Source organism: Hyla sarda, chromosome 2 (genome assembly GCF_029499605.1).
Source record: "Hyla sarda isolate aHylSar1 chromosome 2, aHylSar1.hap1, whole genome shotgun sequence".
Lineage (NCBI taxonomy): Eukaryota > Metazoa > Chordata > Amphibia > Anura > Hylidae > Hyla > Hyla sarda.
Genome location: NC_079190.1, coordinates 370,218,067 through 370,235,692, shown reverse-complemented (window position 1 = coordinate 370,235,692; position 17,626 = coordinate 370,218,067). Strand labels below are relative to the sequence as shown.

General features: G+C 44.0%; 1 protein-coding gene across 4 annotated transcripts in view; it reads right to left on the bottom strand.

The window, feature by feature from the left end:
• Positions 1-17,626, bottom strand: part of HIP1 (huntingtin interacting protein 1) — a 157,530-nt gene that overhangs the window by 46,687 nt on the left and 93,217 nt on the right. For all 4 annotated transcript variants that reach the window (XR_008888950.1, XM_056558402.1, XM_056558401.1 and 1 more), the window contains exons 10-15: positions 13,847-13,922; positions 12,489-12,632; positions 11,014-11,111; positions 10,014-10,086; positions 5,668-5,851; positions 2,574-2,662 (exon numbers count right to left, since the gene is read on the bottom strand). Coding sequence is in view for 3 of the 4 variants with exons in the window: in XM_056558402.1 (XP_056414377.1) it covers positions 2,574-2,662; positions 5,668-5,851; positions 10,014-10,086; positions 11,014-11,111; positions 12,489-12,632; positions 13,847-13,922 (664 nt within the window). In the remaining variant the exon portion in view is untranslated. The remainder of the gene's footprint in view (positions 1-2,573; positions 2,663-5,667; positions 5,852-10,013; positions 10,087-11,013; positions 11,112-12,488; positions 12,633-13,846; positions 13,923-17,626) is intronic.

The window sequence follows — 17,626 nt, the reverse complement described above, 5'->3', positions numbered from 1 at the left end:
GACAAGGGGATGATGAAGGGGGGATGTGTGGGATAAGGGGATGTGTGGGATGATGACAAGGGGATGTGTGGGATGATGACAAGGGGATGTGTGGGATGATGACAAGGGGATGATGAAGGGGGGATGTGTGGGATGATAAGGGGATGTGTGGGATGATGACAAGGGGATGATGAAGGGGGGATGTGTGGGATGATGACAAGGGGATGATGAAGGGGGGATGTGTGGGATGATAAGGGGATGTGTGGGATGATGACAAGGGGATGATGAAGGGGGGATGTGGGGGATGATGACAAGGGGATGATGAGGATGTTAATGACGGGTCTGGATGATGACAGGGGGGGATGAGGTATTTCCCACCCTAGGCTTATACTCGAGTCAATAACTTTTCCTGGGATTTTGGGTTGAAATTAGGGGTCTCGGCTTATACTCGGGTCGGCTTATACTCGAGTATATACGGTATATGTCAACAACAAACATAGGAAAGGTAATTTAACCCTTACTCAACCCCATTTGTGAGGGTCGGGGTTTTGTTTAAAGTCCCATGCAAATCTATGGGAAATGTATGTTCCCACATAACTTCCGTACGGCTGGAGATATTTCAATAATACCTGATGCACATATTACTTATATGTCAAATAAAAATATATGATAGTTAAATTAACCCTTACCTACACCCTTATATATAAGATGGGTTTTTGTTTCAAGTCCCATGCAAGTATATGGGACTTCCAGTACCTTACTCCACAAGCTCCGCTTCGTATCTCCTGGTGAATGTGTCAATCCGGCTTGCAAGCCACACTCCATCTCACAAAGATCTCCCATCTCACTAAGCCCCACCCCTTTTATTATCTATCCTTTTTGCGCATCGGTCTGGCTTGCAAATCACACCCAGTCCCACAAAGCCACGTCGCCCTTCTATTTTCAGCTTACAATATCTTCATCATAAATCAGCCCCACCTGAGGACAGGATATGAGGAAGGGACATAAGGATGGGACATGAGGACAGCATATGAGGACAGGATATTAGGTTGGGATATGAGGTCAGGATATGAGGAGGGAATATGAGAACGGGACATGAGGTTGGGATATGAGGACAGAATATGAGGTCGGGATATGAGGACGGGATATGAGGATGGGACAGAAGGACGGGATATGAGGACAGCATATGAGGACGGGATATAAGGTCGGGATAGGAGGACGGGATAGGAGGACAAGATACTAGGACGGGATATGAGGATGGGATATGAGGATAGGATATGAGGACGGGATATGAGGATGGGATATGAGGAAAGGATATGAGGACAGGGTATGAGGTCGGAATATGGGGACGGGATATGGGGTCGGGCTATAAGGACGGGATATGAGGACGGGATATGAGGAAAGCATAGGAGGTCGGGATATGAGGACGGGATAGGAGGTCGGGATATGAGGACAGGATAGGAGGTCGAGATAGGAGGTCGGGATAGGATGTCGGGATAGGATGTCGGGATAGGAGGTTGATATATGAGGTTGAGATAGGAGGTTGAGATAGGAGGTTGAGATAGGAGGTCGGGATAGGAGGTCGGGATATGAGGCCGGGATAGGAGGTCGAGATATGTGGACGGGATATGAGGTCAGGGTATGAGGACGGAATATGAGGTTGAGATATGAGGACGGGATATGGGGTTGGGATATGACAACAATATATGAAGATGGGATATGAAGTCAAAAGCTTCCTCCTTTGTTGATTTTCCTCTCCAACAAGGATTAGGAAGGAAAAATCGGGCAACGCCGGGTAATCAGCTAGTGAATTTATAAAGAGAAGTCTCAGTCTTTCCTTCATGTTCTCTATTTATGATCTGTCCATGGCTTTGGTTTCAAAATCTGCATCTAAATATGAAAATATGGAATTAGATGTTATAAGTAGAGATGAGCGTACTTACAGTAAATTCAATTCTTCACAAACTTCTCGGCTCGGCAGTTGATGCCTTATCCTGCGTAAATTAGTTCAGCCTTCAGGTGCTCCGGTGGGCTGGAAAAGGTGGATACATTCCTAGGAAAGATTCTATCTATATAGTCTCCTAGGACTGTATCCACCTTTTCCAGCCCACCGGAGCACCTGAAAGCTGAACTAATTTATGCAGGAAAAGTCATCAACTGCCGAGCCGAGAAGTTCGTGACAAATCGAATTTACTGTAAGTTCGCTCATCTCTAGTTATAAACTCCATTTACAAAAAATGGCTGTGGTATGTGTGGTATGTACTACAGGAAGCCCTTTCAGAGGTGTACCAATATCCAGACTTTTAAACATGTCCATCCTAACCATATTGAAAAATGTTTTCCAGTATTAAAAAATGTTTACGTTATTTTTTTTAGTTATGTTTTTTTACAGGATATATATATATATATATATATATATATATATATATATATTTCAATAACAATAGTGTATGGCCACCTTTAGACTTTAGCCTTCAGTCATATGACTGAGAAAAACATGTATTTGTTTTTATCATTTGTTTCTCCAGTAGTCAGGGGTACCCACCCTGCAGACACTTATCCCCCACCACCACAACTTTGTCTGAACCATGTACCTTTCTCAAGAGATCAGCATGGCTCCGCACAAGCTCTGCATACTTCTCCTTCAGCTTGGTATATCTCTGCTCATTTGCTATGGATTTTCCTGTAAAAGTGAAAGGAAGAGGTTAAGGCGGGTGCTATAGTGTGACTTTTTGTAACGCTACAAACTGATTTTAGTATCAAACCAATTAAGTTTATTGAAAAAGTACATAAAGGAGACAATTGTACATCTCAAGTGTACCTGGGAACCTAGAATTAAACAGAAAACAAATCAAACTGAACGTGCCATCCGGAATAATAAAAAATAAAACAGACCGCCATAATGCTGTGTACATTAATACAACAACATATTGTTTCTGGGATCTGGACAATAGGAGGATAACTAGGGCTCCCACACCTTGTGAAATCTGTCCACTCCATCTTCTCTTATAGCCGGGAGTCTTAAAGCACAATGTTATTTACCCTCTCAATCAAATGTCAAAGGGAAGGTCGGACTGTTTCCATCTATAGGCAATATGTATCCGGGCTGCCAACAACAAAAATTTAGAGAGCTCAAACAATCTATATGGCATATGGAGGTTTGTCACTTAAAGGGGTACTCCGCCCCTAGACATCTTATCCCCTATCCAAAGGATAGGGGATAAGATGTCAGATTGCCGGGGTCCCGCTGCTGGAGAACCTCCGCAATATAGCACCCACCTGTAACTGCTTCCAGAAGCGCTGGAGCTTCTCTGGCTAATTCCTCCCGACCACAGGGACGGAAGATCATGGCGTCACGCCCCGCCCCCTCAATGCAAGTCTATGGGAGAGAGTGTGATGGCCGTCACGCCCCGTCCCATAGACTTGCATTGAGGGGGCGGGGCGTGACGTCACACAGGGGCAGAGTCGTGACGTCACTATCTTCCGTCCCCGTGGTCGGGAGGAATTAGCCAGAGAAGCTCCAGCGCTTCCGGAAGCAGTTACAGGTGAGTGCTGCTTGCTATATTGCGGGGGTCCCCAGCGGGCAATCTGACATCTTATACCCTATCCTTTGGATGGGGGATAAGATGTCTAGGGGCAGAGTACCCCTTTAAAAGGCAGGGTTAAGGGGCAGGAAAAATTTGTAAGATTTTGTAGAAGATAAATGACCATACCCCAAAAACTGTGAAATACGGGGCAGCTCCTCCATGTGTGATACATATTATCAATTTGAGAACAGCCGTGAAAACAAAAGGGAAAGGAGGAAGGAAACACTGAATGTAAATGAGAGGGGACATGGTAAGCACAGTGCTATATTTTCAAAGAAGTCTCCAGAAGAGAAACCTGCCAGCTTTCCTTGCTTAAAATTTGGCAACACGCCTGCCAGTGTGGTAAGGTCATAGTAAACCGGAATCCTTTTCCCATTGTAACATAAATTTTAATTCTGACTCTACTGGAGGGGAATTCAGGTGCATATACAGAAAACACAACAAACCCCTGAGGATATGTTTACACGTCAGAATTTCCATGCGGAATTCCACATTGGAATTCTGCACAGAGATTCCGCAGCAAAGTCCAGTTGAATTCAACGGGATTCTGCTGTGCTGTGCCCACCTCGGAAATTCTGATTCCGATGCCCGCAGAAAGAATAAACACGTCCATTTTTTCTGTGGACTCTGCACAGAATGCATTACCGTCTATGAGACAGCACATTCCCGTGTGCTCCTAGCAGTCTGTGGAATGTCCGCAGATATTTTCCATGCAGACATACCCAACGTGTGAACATAGCCTTAGGGGGAGGGGAAAACCGGGCAGTAGATTCCAACAAATTGATTTTAACTATCGAGCTACATCTGCAGGGCAGAATAAAAACATAGGGTAGTGCTAAAGCACTGTTCTCATCCAGCAGGTAGTTTCCTTACCTGTTAGCACCAGTGTTCCAAGCATTCCTTATGTGATCAATATCATGTCTTAGACTCACCTCCGTAATTCCATTTCTATGGTCATAATTATTGCCCCATCTGCTCCTTGAACACCATGAAAATTAAAAGGGTACTCCAGGATTTTCTTCCGCCTTTGAGCCCATGATGCCAAGTTACAATACTGTGTATTATGCCTCTATTACTTCTGTCCGCTGCTTTGTCACATTTTCATGTACAGGACCCACACTCGGAAGTGCTTGTAAGTCTTCTTCTTTTACTGTTGTCTCTGACCTTCCCAGAATTCCTTGGGGCCAAAGACAATATAATATGTCACATGGTCTCCAGAGGGTGTGGCTATGCTGCAGTGGGTGAGTAAAAGGGATTTACTGAGGTAATGCTATCCCCCCACCCACTGCAGTATAGCCCCTCCCCAGAGACCATGTTCCTTATGACATATTGGGGGAGATTTATAAACTCCTGTGTAAGGGAAGAGTGGTGCAGTTACCTGCAGAAGCCTTAATAAAAATAAAAGAAGCAATCTAAATGGTTGTTATGGGCAACTGTACTACCCTTCCCCTACACAGGTTTTGATAAATCTCCCCTTATGTCTTATGTAATGCGCACAATACTCCAAATGAGGTCTCACCCGGGCTTTGTATAACGGCATGAGCACTTCCCTCTTTTTGAACTACAGCACTTCCGGGTGTGGGACCTGTGCATAAAAACAGGACAAATCAGCACAAGGAGGTAATAGAAACATATTACACAGTTTATACTACAGCATCATGGGCTCAAAGACTCAAGAAAAAAGGCCTGGAAGATCAGCTGAGATGCATTGTTTCTTGTCGACTTCCAGAAGCAGGAAAAAGATCACCCCGAGGACAGGAGAAGGACGGCTGGGAGACAGTGACAAAACCTGTAGGAGCCATCGAGTCAATATCTACATCTAGTTTGGCTCAAATAGCATACATCTTATATGATACTGATATGGTTCCACACAAGGTCCTGATATGGCTCCACACATGGTCTTGATTTTCAGAAATCAAAAGAGGCCATGATGTCTTCAAATCCTGTTAGTAGTGCAGCCTCAGGCTTAGGGCCTGTAATAACAAGCCCAACCCCAAATATACTTCTATATCACAGTAAAGTCTCATCCAACAACAATAATTGCCATTATCCAAGAGCATATTAAGTTTCATATTGGGTTTTATCTATGATGACTCCTTACTTTCTATTTCAGTGAGGCTCTTCTGGGCTTTCTCGGTATCCTGTCTCTTCCTTTTCAGCTCCTCCAGCTCGGTGCGCAGAAACTCATTTTCGTCCACTGCCTGCTCTCTGTGATGCTTCTGCTCCGCTAACTCTGCCTCCAGTTCTTGGATCCGACCCCTCAGACTGCTAACCAACCGGTGACTCTGAAGAGGAAAATGTTATTGTCACTGTACTAAAAACGTATGACTTCCCATTTCTTATATTACTTGACTGTTGTAACTAAAGTATGATAAAATGAGAGATTGGGAACCCTACTAAAGTGTAAGAGTGTAAGAGTTTCCGTGGTTTATATAGTCCTGCTTTTGTAGCTTCTAACATAGCACAGCAAATACACTGCTCAAAAAAATAAAGGGAACACTTAAACAACACAATGTAACTCCGAGTCAATGGCACTTCTGTGAAATGACAATCAATTTCACATGCTGTTGTGCAAATGGAACAGACAACAGGTGGAAATGATAGGCAATTAGCAAAACGTCCCCAATAAAGGAGTGGTTCTGCAGGTGGTGACCACAGACCACTTCTCAGTTCCTATGCTTCCTGGCTGATGTTTTGGTCACTTTTGAATGCTGACAGGGCTTTCACTCAAGTGGTAGCATGAGACGGGGTCTACAACCCACACAAGTGGCTCAGGTAGTGCAGCTCATCCAGGATGGAACATCAATGCAAGCTGTGGCAAGAAGGTTTGCTGTGTCTGTCAGCGTAATGTCCAGAGAATGGAGGCGCTACCAGTAGACAGGCCAGTACATCAGGAGACGTGGAGGAGGTCATAGGAGGGCAACAACCCAGCAGCAGGACCGCTACCTCCACTTTTGTGCAAGAAGGAGCAGTAGGAGCACTGCCAGGGCCCTGCAAAATGACCTCCAGCAGGCCACAAATGTGCATGTATCCACTCAAACGGTCAGAAACAGACTCCATGAGGGCCCGACATCCACAGGTGGGGATTGTGCTTGCAGCCCAACATTGTGCAGGACGTTTGGCATTTGCCAGAGAACACCAAGATTGGTAAATTCGCCACTGACCCCCTGTGCTCTTCACAAATGAAAGCAGGTTCACATTGAGCACATGTGACAGACATGACAGAGTCTGGAGATGCCGGGGAGAACGTTCTGCTGCCTGCAACATCCTCCAGCATGACCGGTTTGGTGGTGGGTCAGCAATGGTGTGGGGTGGCATTTCATTGGGAGACCGCACAGCCCTCCATGTGCTTGCCAGAGGTAGCCTGAATACCATTAGGTACCGAGATGAGATCCTCAGACCCCTTCTGAGACCATATGCTGGTGCGGTTGACCGTGGGTTCCTCCAAATGCAAGACAATGCTAGACCTCATGTGGCTGGAGTGTGTCAGCAGTTCCTGCAAGAGGAAGGCATTGATGCAATGGACTGGCCCGACCGTTCCCCAGACCTGAATCCGACTGAGCACATCTGGGACATCATGTCTCGCTCCATCCACCAACGCCACGTTGCACCATAGAGTGTCTAGGAGTTTTCAGATGTTTTAGTCCAGGTCTGGGAGGACATCCCTCAGGAGACCATCCGCCACCTCATCAGGAGCATGCCCAGGCGTTGTAGGGAGGTCAAACGGGCACGTGGAGGCCACACACACTACTGAGCCTTATTTTGACTTGTTTTAAGGACATTACATCAAAGTTGGATCAGCCTGTAGTCTGGTTTTCCACTTTGATTTTGAGTGAGACTCTATACCAAGTCCTCCATGGATTGATAAATTTAATTTCCATTGATCATTTTTGTGTGATATTGTTGTCAGCACATCCAACTATGTAAAGACAAAAGTATTTAATTCGATTAGTTCATTCATTCAGCTCTAGGAAGTGTTATCTTAGTGTTATAAAACAGTTCAACCCAAAGGGCATAGGGGGCCCTTTACATGTTTCGCCATTACAACGGCGTTCTCAAGAGGCAAACAGTGGCAATGGCCATTGCCACTGTTTGCCTCTTGAGAACGCAGTTGTAATGAAAAAACATGTGGAGGCTGGCAATTCAGTGTGTTATTTTAATGATTTCAAGATAGGGTTACTGGGTATCTGCAGTACCCTAGATTCTGATACGTGAGGGTGTATACCATGTTTCACATCACTAATATACTACCTATCTGGCATCAATTTTAAGATTTCTGGGTTCACATTATCTTGTTTTATGAGAACACTCATTAAAAGTTATATTTTAGGGGTATTCAAATAGGGGTGTTTTACCCCGGGCTATGGCTTGGTGAATATATTATCTTAGTGTTCCCTTATTTTTTGTTGAGCAGTGTATCATTTGCTGAAGGGATAAAGGAGTTATCACAACATATTAAGTTATCACCTATCCACAGGATAGGAAATATCTAGGTCAATGGGACCCATTAAGAGAATGGCAGATTTATGTCCCAGAGAGAGAATGGAGCAGCAATGTACGTGCTAGGCCACGCTTCCATTCACTGTCCAAGTGTCCATGGGATTTCTGAACATAGCCAAGTTCAATGCTCAAAAATTTTGGAATTTCCATATAGACTGAATGAAGCAGTGACCATACATGCACACTGCTGACCTATTCTATCAGGGGACATTTGACCTCTGTTTTCATGGTCTGTTGGGGTCCCAGCAGTAAAACCTCCACCAATCAGTTAGTTATCTTGTGAAAAAAGAATAGCTTTTATTTATTTGGATAACCCCTTCAAAGCTTTTGGCCGAACAAGCATAGCCAAACCTAAGTGGTTGTATAGTGCCATCATGTGTATAGCTCCTGAAAGTAACAGATTACATTATATTGAATCAAAGAATATAATCTGACTTGCCGAGAAAAGACAGGTTTTTTATTTATCCTGGTGGGAAAAAGTAGTTGCACCAAATATTTCCAGGTGACATATAGACCCAGATTTATCAAAGAATGTCTACGGTAGAGCTATTTTCCCACGTTTATTTGGGTGGTGGGTTTGACTAGCGTGCATCTTATTTATCAAGAAGGTGCATCAGGATGAATAATTTTGCGCAGCTCTGTTGTGGTGGGAAAAGCTCTACCACATACACTTTTTCTAGACGCTTGTGAGGGAGGGAAGTAGACACTTTCCCGGGTCCTGAATTTGGAAGGTTAGGTGTTTTTACTTACTTTCACAGAGCTGCCGGGACATTTTTACTTGCATTTTAGACGCTACAATCAAATTTGATTGCAGTGTCTAAGGGGTTAAAGCCGGGCATCATTGTGACATCGGTGATATATTGCAATAAAGGACAACTGTAGTGGAACACTTTTATATATGCCCGTGCCTGGGCCTCAAAAATAAACAAAATAAACGTATACATACCTTCCTACGAGCCCCCGTTGGTCCAGCACAGGCCTCACGGTCCGGCAGTGCTGATGTCATTCCACTTCGTGGGGACAGGGACGCCGCAGAGCCCTCGGTGTATCATCAACCGCAGCGATGTCCCGCCCCGGCCTGTGATAGGCTGAGCCCACTGTCATGTAAGAAGCCGGCCAGAGCTCCTTACATGACAGTGGGCTCAGCCTATCACAGGCCGGGGCGGGACATTGCTGCAGCGGGTGATACACCGATGCCTCTGCGGCGTCCCTGTACCCAGGAAGTGGAATGAGGTCAGCACTGCCGGACCGTGAGGTCTGTGCCGGACCAACGGGGGCTCGTCGTAAGGTATGTATGGGTTTATTTTGTTTATTTTTGAGGCCCGGGCACGGGCATATATAAAAGTGTTCCACTACAGTTGTCCTTTAAAGATGGGTCCTGGTGGCAGATAGCCCCCAGGACCACCCAGCTATGACCCGTGCTCAGGAGCTGTCATAGAAGGGGAGTGGGACGCTGTGGTCCAAAAGAAGTTCTACGGGTAGGCAAAAAGAGTGAAACTGTCTATATCAAAAGACCCTTAAAATCGCTAAATATGCTGCTTGCACCTGAACTGTGCCGAAACATAGACAAAAAATGCTCTGAAGCAATGATAATGCCCAGTTATTTACAAGGTAGATGAATAAATTAGATCGTATACTGTATATCAGGCACCTGTAGGGCGCCTAACATATGTTCTTCAAAGACTACAATGTCACATTAGACTCAGACAGAATGAGAAAATCATGTGAAATAGAGCTGCATTCATGGTGAAGGGCATTGTCATCATATCTCACGCTGATCGGTTCATTCAGGCAGAAGACACCAGGCAGCTGCCTCCACTTCTCATGAAATACTGCTGGAAGGCAATTTCTGATTTCTAAAGTGACATCAAGGTATGCGTCTGAGACCTAAGAAAGGAAATGACTCCTAGTTTAACACTTGCTATTGTATCCAGTGAAATGTCTTACCTCTGCTTTGAAGTTTCCCAAATCATCCCTTAGAATGGCTATTTCTTTATACAGCTGTTCTATGAGCCGATCTCTGAGGACAGAAAGTTGAGTTGAGCTGATCTTATGTAAATTACAGCACACAATTCGAAAATGAATACAAGAGGAAGGGTTAACTTACATATTCACCTACGTACTATCATTGGCATATCTTAAATGTGGCACAGTAGGGACCAGTAATATCACCTAGCAGTACTGGAGGCAAATTTGACTGTGGATAAGCAAAATTTTTTTTTTTCCATACCCAAAAACATATTGATAGGTTATTCAGGGGGGATGATGACATTGGGGGATGATGTATTTCCCACCCTAGGCTTATAGTCGTGTCAATAACTTTTCCTGGGTTTTTGGGGTGAAATTAGGGGCCTCTGCTTATATTCGGGTTGAGTATATACGGTAAACTTCTTTAGGCTGCATTCACATCACGTTTGTTACATATGGCTCCCGTATACTACGGTTTTAGGTCCTGTCAGAAAACCGGATACGGGGCAAAAATGAGCCGATTGGAGTCAATACTTGACCCCGGATCGGCTCATTCAAATGAATGAGATGGGGGCTGGGGCCAGCTGGGATACAGGAGAGCTCGGCTTTCCCATCTCCCATCCGGTCCCCGTATGTAACAAACGTAATGTGAATGCAGCCTTAGATTAATTTTTGCACCCCAAAACGTCATTGCGTTCAGGGCTGAGAGACTTAATGTTTGTGATGACAGCTGCCCTATATATCATGTGCTTCTAAAGATTTCTACTTTGTGAAGCATGACACTTCAATAGAGTGCTTTATGGGAGCTAGGTGGGGCTCTGAATTTTAGGGAGACTTGTGGCTATTGCTCAAAAGATGCAGGATACTGGTGATTTGTTTTTAAAGGTGTTGAAGTGGCTGTACTCAAAGAAATGACCCCCTTCCTATCTAGAGACTATTTGTTACATCCTTTACATCCTTAAACCAACCAATCACTTACTTGTCATCCCTTGTCATGCCATTCTGGCTGCTGAAATTGAAAGGGTCATTGCTAAAGGAGCTGCCGAATATATCATCAAATTTATTTTCAGGGATACTCTGTAATAAAAACAATATGCAAGATGAACCAAAACGCTTATACAAAAGAAGAATATTTAAGTGGATATTCTGGTTTCAGAAAATAAAGGTTAGTTATACAATTCTCTGATATACTTTCTGTTATGTTCTGGGTTTATTAATATGTGAAGCAGATGGTACAAGAACAGCATATCTTTTACAGTCATCAAAAATAGAGGACAGACCTAAAACCAACATGTTTATATTTATGAGGAAAGAAAATGCCAATAACTGACATTGTTTTACGAACCACCAGCAACATTTCCCTCTAGGGACACTAGGCAATAAGGTAACACAGAAAATCAATACATAATAATCCTCACCCCTCAACTCTATATTCACATTCATTCAGATGAACATGTTCTGTGTATGTGCCAGGAAAATGCATAATCTCCCTGCCCATATACCAAACGCAGCCATCCGAAGGTGGCCTAAAGGGTGTAATTTTACCGTGTCGGGATAGTATGTCTCAGCATACCTCTAATTTTACTGTATAAGAAAGCATAATGGGCCACTGAAACAGAAATATATACTGTATGGTGGCCTTAGTGGTGACCTTTTGTGCACTGCAGCGCTGCGGGCGATCCGATCATTCATTCAAATCGCGCACTGCCGCAGATGCCGGGATCTGTATTGATCCCGACACCTGAGGGGTTAATGGGGGACGCCCACGAGATCGCGGGCGTCGGCCATTGCCGGCGGGTCCCTGGCTGCGATCAGCAGCCGGGATCAGCCGCGCATGACACGGGCATCGCTCCGATGCCCGCGGTTATGCTTAGGACGTAAATGTACGTCCTGGTGCGTTAAGTACCACCGCACCAGGACGTACATTTACGTCCTGCGTCCTTAAGGGGTTAAAGGTGTACTCCGGTGGAAAACTTTTTTTTTTTTTTATGAACTGGTGCAAGAAAGTTAAACAGATTTGTAAATTACTTCTATTTAAAAATTTTTATCCTTTCAGTACTTTTTAGCAGCTGTATGCTACAGAGGAAATTCTTTTCTTTTTGAATCTTTTTTGTCTTGTCCACAGTGCTCTCTGCTGACACCTCTGTCCGTGTCAGGAACTGTCCAGAGCAGCATAGGTTTCCTATGGGGATTTTCCACTGCTCTGGACAGTTCCTGATACGGGCATCATGAACACTGTAGACAAGACAAAAAAGAAATTCAAAAAGAAAAGAATTTCCTCTGTAGTATAGAGCAGCTGATAAGTACTGGAAGGGTAAAGATTTTTTTAATAGAAGTAATTTACAAATCTGTTTAACTTTCTGGCACTAGTTGATTTAAAAAAAAAAAAAAAAATTCCACCGGAGTACCCCTTTAACACACACAAACACACAAATAATACTATTTTATTTTTACCTGGATAGATGAAGAGTCCATCCCAACAAGATCATCAGTCTCCACTAATGTTTCACTGTCCGGGGGAGAGTTTCCTGTAGGAATGAGAACCACCGGGCTAATGTGCTCAGATAAGGCAGAAGCTCTCAAAAAGTTTGGTGGGTTCTACAAGAGAAGAAGGAATAAAAAGAATATAAACATAATTCAGATCAAATACATTCATCATGAAAAATCTTTATACTGTTATAACAAACAGCACTCGTATTACTATCCGACACCAGAGTAAAAACGAATGTAGCTCCCTCTGCATATTCCCAGAGCTTTCTCCTTAGTAATAGTCTCCCAATAAGCTAAGTTAACAAAAGGGGGGCATTAATCCAATCTCCCCCAGCGGACAGGCTCGCTGGAATTATGTAGAGGTGGATGCCTCTATTTAAATCCAGCAAGCCTGTGTGCCCATGCTGAAGTATCTGCTAGCTATGAGCTAGCAGAGATTTAATCAGCAGTTAAAGGGGTACTCCAGTGGAATTTTTTTTCTTCTTCATATCAACTGGTTCCAGAAAGTTAAAGAGATTTGTAAATTACTTCTTTTAAAAAATCTTAATCCTTCCAGTACTTATCAGCTGCTGCATGCTACAGAGGAAATTGTATAGTTCTTTTCAGTGTGACCACAGTGCTCTCTGCTGACACCTCTGTCTATTTTGCTCCTACTCTGGACACTTCCTGACATGGACAGAGGTGTCAGCAGAGAGCACTGTGGTCACACTGAAAAGAACTACTTAACTTCCTTTGGAGCATACAGCAGCTAATAAGTACAGGAAGGATTAAGATTTTTTAAATATATGAGTAATTTACAAATCTGTTTCACTTTCTGGCACCAGTTGATTTGAAAAAATAAATAAATAAATAAATAAATAAAAAATGCTTTCCAACGGAGTACCCCTTTAATGCTTTGCCTTTGGCTATCCAGGCACGTTGGGAGTTGTAGTTTTGCAACAGCTGGAAACACATTGGTTAGGAAACATTGGACTACCTAAAAATGTGCTAGTTTTTCAAACAGCCTGAACCACTGTTATAAATTTGGTGCTTTCTTTAATTTATTTCTATTTCTCTGCTAAAAATGTTTTCTTCTGTTTCTCTGCTATTATGCATTGCCAACAACTAGGACAGAAGAATTATTCTAAAAGCCTCATTTACTGTTACACAACTGCTGAGATCTTCAGTACTTGAAGCTGACAATATCGATCATTACAAATATCATTTTATTTTCCAACCTTCATTGTCCCTTGGATAATTCAGAGGCATGTTCGTGTTTACTGTACATCTGTCGTGAATACCTGAATGATAAAGATATAAAATCTCTGAAGACGTCTTCTTACCTCTGGAAGTTGTGGAATCTGCAGTAGGCGTTTGAAGTATTGCAGGTTACTTGAACGGTAAAACAAGTCCTTCAACCTATAGACAACGTAATACTGAGAATTACATTCCTTTTTTAATATTACTTTCATTTACTGACAGCAGGTAAATAACTCACCGATAGAAAGAACCTCCCCGGAAAAAGCCCCCTCCATGCATCTCTATGGAAGAGCCAGAGATACACAAGTACAGCGCTTCGGTTCTCCGATAGATATGTATGGAGGGCGCGTTCCGGCCGCCACCCTGCCCACTAAGAGAGCCAGAGTGCTGTGCAGGAAAACCCGGGGGGTCCCAGCGGTTGGATCCCCCACGATCAGACACTTATCCCCTACTCTTTGGCCTTGGGATAAATTTTCCTAAACTGCAAAACTGTGCACATATTTTCCTTTTTCTGTTGTGGTTACAAACCTTGTAAAGAAGATCGAATTGATTTCTAAAATGTTACGGTTCTAAAGAAAGCTCGAACCTATTTGTCACTACTCAGAGTTTTCTGTTAATGCCCCATTTAAAGCATAGCACCGCTACCTGTAATAAACCTTTCTCTAATTCTAAAAAATCTGTGGTGGTGTCATGAGCAGAATAACACAGAATTTAGGGTAGAAGATTCAGTGTGACTTGTATTCTTACTCATTGAAATCCCTGTTTACTCAGGGCTCAAGAGTCCAGTGGGCGGAGTGACTGAATGATTGACTGCCTTCCTAATATGTTCAATATAGGGATATGTTGGCACTTCTGTAGAATCTGCGGTGCTGTACGAGGTAGGGTAAAGCCACAGGTAGAAGAAAGATGATACCCAGCACTCACCAATAATGCACAGTAAAGATTTATTATGCCATAGTGTAGTACAAGGACGGGTTTCGGCGTGGGAGCCTTAGGCAGACAGCTGAGGAAGGCTTCCACGCCGAAACCCATCCTTGTACTACACTATGGCATAATAAGTCTTCATTGTGCATAACTGGTGAGTGCCGGGTATCATCTTTCTTCTGCCTTCCTAAATTGAGCGCTACTTCCTATTACTGGATCCACAATCCACTGTGTGCAGTGTTTTCTATGAATAAAATGCAAGTTATACTGAATATTTTCCCCATAAAGATATATATCAATCTCCTCAGCTCCTCCTGCTCTATAACAAGATGCCTGAAAATGAGTCAGTATGTTCCACATGACAGTTTTATTCAATAAGCAATTATGTTCGAAACTATTTGTATTTTAGGCTAAATCCCCTCTTCTCAGACACTCTGGTTTCTATTACATTTCTTCTTCTAGTCTTTCTATGTTCTTCTTTCTAATGGATTATATAGAAGTCATTTGAGAAGCAGCAACATTGGGAACATTTTCATTTCCCCTATCATTTCCATACGCTTGATCCACTCAGCATAACACATGACAATGGAAATCACATGGGGAGTGCAAGCTATAACAAGCTGTAGCAGACCATGTCAAAGAAGAAATAGAGATATCAAGGAAGAACAGGTCAACAGAATTCCAAGTAAAAACTCACACTTTTAAAAGGAAACTGTTACATTTAAAATCCATTTCAATCTCAGGTTATAGAGCAGGAGGAGCTGAGCAAAGTGATATATAGCTTTGAGGGAAAAGTTCCAGGATAACTTTTTGTTTATTCATGTAATCTCTACTCATTCTGCGCTAAGCAGTCATGTAGGTGGTCCTATTCTGCGACTGTACAATTATTCACAGATAGTAATCACTAGGACCGCCCACATGACTACTTAGCCAAGAATGAGCAGACATGTACAGTGGTAACTCAACATACGATGGTAAGACCATCGTTTGTTGAAACCATCGCATGTTGAGGGATCCGTGCAATGTAAAGTATAGGACAGTGGTCTACAACCTGCGGACCTCCAGATGTTGCCAAAACTACAACACCCAGCATGCCCGGACAGCCGTTGGCTGTCCGGGCATGCTGGGTGTTGTAGTTTTGCAACATCTGGAGGGCCGCAGGTTGTAGACCACTGGTAGAGGAAGTTGTACTCACCTGTCCCCGCCGCTCCGGACCGTCACCGCTCGTTCCCGCTGCCCGGGATGTCGGCGTCAATCGCTGTCGCCGCGTCCCCGAGGTGTCCCCGACGCTCCAGTAAGGCCTCTGCTTCACCGGCATCCACGCTCTGCGTCGCCGCCATCACGTCATTACGCACGCCGCTCCTATTGGATGACGGGACGGTGTGCGCAGCGACGTGATGACGTCGATGGAGAGCGCCGACGATGCAGGGGATCCCGAAGAGGACGCGCCGGAGCCCCGAGGACAGGTAAGAGACATCACCGGAGCTCACGGGGCACCGTAAATGGCTATCTGGCGGCAGCTGAAGCAGTCAACGCTGCCGGATAGCGCTGCCGGATAGCCGTTTATGCGAAGGTCCCAACATAAAAAAGCATCGTATGTTGATGCTGCCTTGTTGAAATTATCGTATGTCGGGGCCATCGTAGGTCGAGGGGTCACTGTATAAATGACAAGTTATCCTAAAACGTTTCCAGCAAAACTATGCATCAATTTGCTCCTCCTACTCTATATGATGATGCCTGCAGATTGGACTGTATATTCAATGTGACTGGTTCAACTGAGAGGGGTTTTCCAATCCTACCCTTGCAATATATAACTATTAAGCCTCATGGACCAATTTAATGCAGTTCCTTATTACCTTTTCCACAATGACAGATCTAATTTGATTTACTGCATTACTTTCTTGTGTGGGACGAGTCACTTGTTTCAGTATGATGCTGATAACTACATTTCCCATAATTCAACTATTTATGAACAGTTAGTAGTAAATAAAGAAAAAAGGTGTCCTGCACTCACCACTTCAGTCCAGGTAATCCTGCTCCCATCTCGGGTCACGACTCGAACACGGAGGACATGGATAGTGGAGCGCTCAGAGGCCTCTGAGCGCTCCACTATCCATGTCCTCCGTGTTCGAGTCGTGACCCGAGATGGGAGCAGGATTACCTGGACTGAAGCGGTGAGTGCAGGACACCTTTTTTCTTTATTTACTACTATTTGGTGACTACGGTCTTTATTGTCCTAGCACCTCCGCTGCCAGGGTGGATTTCCAGACTAGCGGGACGCCGTCTCCATCTCGTGGTCTTAGGAGGCTTAAGGTATAGGTGCCACTGTTGTTTCTTTTTTACTTTTAGTATTTATGAACAGTCTTTGCTGTAAGCTCCACCTTCCGGGATGCATCTCCTCAGCAGATTACTTGCTCCAGCCCCCTGAATGGGACATCATTGACAACACTGGGGAAGTAGGTTCAGGGACCAAAACCTTGTTATGAATGTATAGCATAACAATCATGTGACCCACAATAGAAACAGCGCTTAAAACCTCTTTCCAAAAATGTCAGTGAAGAACAACCCTACTAAGGCTAAGAATATGGGTATACTATAGATAGTATAAGCAGATGAAAGTCTTCTCGCTTTGGAAACCTGACCATTTCTGTCATTGGCAGAGGCAGCAGATGGTACATACACAGTAATATTACAATGATTGCAGCAAGTCCTCGAAAAGTGTGACTTAGGCTATGTTCACATCTGCATTGGTGCTCCATTTATGGACACCAAAGTCAGTGGGATCTGCTGGTGTCCAATGTGCAATGGAGATGAGTATTCATAAGCAGCGCTGACGTCAGTGCCAGTTAACATGCAGAAGCCCCGCCCATGCCAGTTACAGCAAAATATACACATAGAATAAAACTACAATTGCGGGCGAACGGCCGGGCGGATCCGGG